Source organism: Histoplasma capsulatum, genomic scaffold (genome assembly GCF_000149585.1).
Source record: "Histoplasma capsulatum NAm1 scaffold_2 genomic scaffold, whole genome shotgun sequence".
Classification (NCBI taxonomy): domain Eukaryota; kingdom Fungi; phylum Ascomycota; class Eurotiomycetes; order Onygenales; family Ajellomycetaceae; genus Histoplasma; species Histoplasma mississippiense.
This window is the reverse complement of record NW_001813981.1, coordinates 1,428,742-1,433,051: the sequence shown is the minus strand read 5'-3', so window position 1 is coordinate 1,433,051 and position 4,310 is coordinate 1,428,742. Positions and strand designations below refer to the sequence as shown.

The following is a 4,310-nucleotide window of genomic DNA, read 5'->3' as shown; positions in this document are numbered from 1 at the left end:
CAATTTTACTAAATTCATTCAAATTCATCATAGCAGCGTTCAAGTATAAGAGAATGAGAGAGATTTATTATTAAAAAAATATTGGGATATACTTAGAGCATGATACATATACTTCAATTATAATATAGAACTCATATCTACTATAATGTTGAAGATATTCATGTTTTTCTATAAGTACTGTTTGTATGATGAACTCATACAAAAGGTACCTTTACCGTTGCGGTGTTATTACCTTTACGGTGTGGCGCACTCACTAATGGGAGGAAGTGAGATGCGCTTGGCACGGTTACCCGTTTCAGCAGCTACAGAAATTACCTTCCGCGGATTGATTTTGAGCCAAGCGGCCCTCATTCCCTACTTTGAATCAGAGGTTTAAAATAGACCCACACTAGACCAGGAGCTCTCTCTTTCTCCAACTTGGTATTCGCCCCCCTATTTGTCAGATTAAAAAAGAGAAATGATGGGCGTCCACCCTGCCACTGGACGCCCTTCATTTTCAAAGAAATTGAGACGTATCCAAGGTGCCTGACAACCTGCTTGCGTACCTTCAACGATCCAAAAGAAATCAAAACGAAAAAAGAAAAAAAAAAAAAAATCGTCAGGCCTCTTCCGGCCTTCAGCTCTTATTAACTTATCCGTCGTACAGATACAGCACACCTGAACATAACAATTACGGCTGGTTTGTTTTCCTACCAAGGCATACGAGAATGCTATTTCCGATGCTTCACCTCACTTGGAGTTTCAATATTTCGTAAAGTAAGATGGTGGTTGATTAGATTGATAGGCCAGCTATCCTGCATGAGCCAGGGATTCAAGGCAGACATCCGAAAGTAACATGAAAATACATTTACGTATGATTCATTACATCACGACTATCTCTATGTCCCTCCATCCAGGCCGCCATTTATGATCCGGAAATACCTGTTGTATGAAAGCGATATTAATATCCCCTCCAAGCTTACCTTTGCAACGAAACGCTCTCCCAACACCGGAACAAGAAAAACCTTGGGACTTAACAAAAATATTAATAAAATAAATATGGTTAATAACTTCGGACATTTTTTAGTAACTATGTATCCAGTGGTCGGTGGCACAAATTCCGCTTTATTAAAAATCTGCACCGTGCAGGGGAAAACGAGAGAAGAAATCCAAGGATTTCAAAACTCTTGAGTTGAAGGGACGTTTAAAATGAAACATAAGTCGTCATCTGAAGCCTGGCTCCATCTTGCAAACCTTGTTGCCAGTGTAAGAATATCGTTTTCCATCCCTCCTCAGCAACCTTGTTGGAACCTTGATCCTCCCATTCAAAAATACGCGTTCTCCCAGACAAGAATCAATTTGCGCAATTAGCATAAGAATCGCACAGGGCGAATTGCGGCATCAAGCGGCATCCAAGCAGCTCAGAGCAAGGTGAGACAAAGTACCATGCAAGGAGGTCCCGTATGCGCATCTCGGTTTCCAGCTCCTGTACAACTCGACATCCGCCGCTTCCCTGTCAAGGTTGCTCTTCCGTTGAGCACGAAAGTTCAAGGGCTCTTAACGAGCGCAGAGGAGCACAGCAGGACGATAATCACCTACGCTGTACTTCTCCTGCTCTTGACAGAGTAGAAGTGGTGAAAAGGTCGAATCGATCGTAAAACACCTGTTTTGAGTAGGAAGAGATGCTGATTGAGCCAAAATTTAGAAGAACAAAAAAAAAAAAAAATGCCCATCCATTATGACTGAGCCTTTCTTGTTTATCGAAGTAGTTAGGTATTCGTTCTCGGGAGAATCCTCCATTAGTTTGTTGAATAACGTCCTCAAAGGGTCCATGATAACCACATTTTACCAACCAGCTGGAAATTCGCTTGAACATGTGTTTTGTTGACGGACAAGTGTCCAAAGTAGATTTCGTGTCAAATAATGATAATCGAGTTATCCGCCGAGTCTTCCCGTTCTTACTTGCCCATTTGTCATTCTCTAACCTATTTCCTGCAGCTCTCACACAACACGGTCAAATATTCCCCAACCCAAGTGGGTTCTCCGCACCCTTTGTTTTAAGGAGATATTGGCAAACGTCCTTTTCGGAGAAGTGAAATATCAAATCATCCTCAGAGGAACCGTTTCCATGCTCTCCACCAGTCGGCCATCTCCACGATACCTCCTCCAACTTATCCAATTCACGCAGAATCCGAAGCGCACCCCTCCAACTTCCACTGAGTAGCTGCAGGCCGTCCATCTCCAGTCTCTTTAGAGAGTTTCGATGACGATCTACTGTCTTCCGGAGCTCCTGTTCATGGAATGGCACGGAAACGAGTGATAGAGCCTGCAGCTGTGGCCACTCGCAATCAGGAAGCAATCGATACAGACTGATATGCGGTGGAACTGTATGGAGAGAATAATCACGGATATCCAGATCCACGGAGCGCACAGTCTCCGTATCGAAAAACGCCTTCGTTAAGCTAGCAAGGTGTTGTATCTCATAGTGCTGGTCTGTAGATATTACGAAATCAAACTCAGGGTTCTGCTGCGACCACCAACGCACTGCAAATGACAAGTGTTCTGCCTTATGCACGACACTTCTGATAGCATCGCATTCAGCTTTTTTCGGTCGAAAAAGTTGTATTTGTTTAGGAGCGTCCAATTCGACGGCAAAGACGGAAGGGAATATTTTGTGCTTGGAAAGCTGAGAGAAAATTCCTTTGAAAGATTGCGCAAATCTTTGTTCGATGTCAAACGCCAGGTACTGACCTCGAGATGCCATCACATTTAAAATAATGTTCGAACATGTTTCATCCGAATTTAGCCACTCCAAGATCGTAGCCATTGAACAATTTCTGTAATTATTTTTATTTATTGTTTCGATGTTCCCCAGCACTTTAAACGAGAGTACACGACGGAACCTGGACAAAGCGACCCCTATCCTTTCTAGATGAGTGCCATGCTTAATGGCAACTTGTTGATCAGCAAATTGAGCTTTATATTTTCCAATAGAATTTGCTATCACCCGCAAGGTTGCAATGTCCAAAGAGGGAGAAACTGTTTCAGCTCCCTCCAACTTCAGAGCACTCAGAGCCTGCTTAATTTCACAGATTCGGAATAGGATTCCATTGAATTGTTCTGCCTCCACCGTCCTTTGTCTCGAACTAAAAGCTCTTGTAACTGTCCAGCCAATGGAATTGAAATGGATGTCACACTCGGCTATTAGGCGGATCCTCGCTCGCTGGTCTTCGATGTCTCCGTAGAAGCATAGACATAGCTTGATGGCCGTGATAGACTCGCGAAAAATAGGATGGTTCGATACTGCTTCCAGTGTCGATATCGACTTCGTGGTGATCCTGATGCTGAGTGTATCAAAAAGGAAATTCGAACTGGCGTTACAGAGCCTTTTTGATGTGAGGCGTAGGTTCTGAATGTCCACGATAGATCCTTCGAGATAAGAACAGCAGTGTATTAAAATTTCAGAAGGAAGTCTTTCAATGGTTCTCGAGGCCATTGCTGGTTGGTTTTTCAATAGCTAATTGTATATGAAATGCCACGTTTACGGAAGACCAGTTTGGACATATTGCTGAAGCTGGAGAGAGGAGAGGATGCCAGAACGACTCCCTGTGGGCTAAATATGTCGTTCATGAGATACTACGAAAGGGTTAATGTTAAGCAATGCCTTGGACTGCGTAAGATTCCATCTGCATGCACTAAACCGAGAGCCAGACAGCAGGGGCTTCCCGGCAAATATTGTGGCGGACGTAAAGCTTGCGAAAACAGAATTTTCTGCCACCCCCTGAAAAGTAGTAGCTGTTGTTGTTGTTGTTCTTCATATTTTTTCTAAGGCCATATGCAGTCTGAGACTATGACAGCCTTCACCTCACTAGCCTACCCTTATGTTCGACTACTCTCTAGTTACATTTCCCTATTCATAACTGAGTCATCCTTGATGGAGAGACTTCACTATACCATTCTGGATCTAGCCCTCAAGGGGGGCCTTGCCCCACAATTGCTCACGCAATACTAAGCAGTCCCTTGTCACTTGGACTACGGAGGGCGCTATCAAAAGAATTGCGCCGGCAAAAAGACAGCTAGACAGCGCCACAAATCTTGGCAGAAATTCCCACTGTATTTTATAATATCATAAATATCAGCATGGTAATGTATAAAGCTTCTTTGCATTACTTTATTTCATTTCCCATTGATGTTTTTTTCAGGCGACGACCTTTGTTTTTTATACTATCTCCGCGGCGACGGGAAAAGACGCAGGAAGAGTTATTATATACGCGCTCGAGGGACAGGGAACAAGAACGCTAATTTGCGAATATACATAATTCGATCGATAA

The 4,310-nt window shown here is 43.3% G+C and overlaps 1 protein-coding gene across 1 annotated transcript in view; it reads left to right on the top strand.

Annotated features, from left to right (window-relative positions):
• The window catches only part of HCAG_02528 (predicted protein), a gene marked incomplete at both ends in the record, with an annotated part of 567 nt that extends 191 nt beyond the window's left edge, over positions 1 to 376 (top strand). Inside the window, one exon of the mRNA XM_001542307.1 lies at positions 155 to 376. Coding sequence (XP_001542357.1) covers positions 155 to 376 — 222 coding nt within the window. The remainder of the gene's footprint in view (positions 1 to 154) is intronic.
• Positions 377 to 4,310: the final 3,934 nt, after the last annotated feature.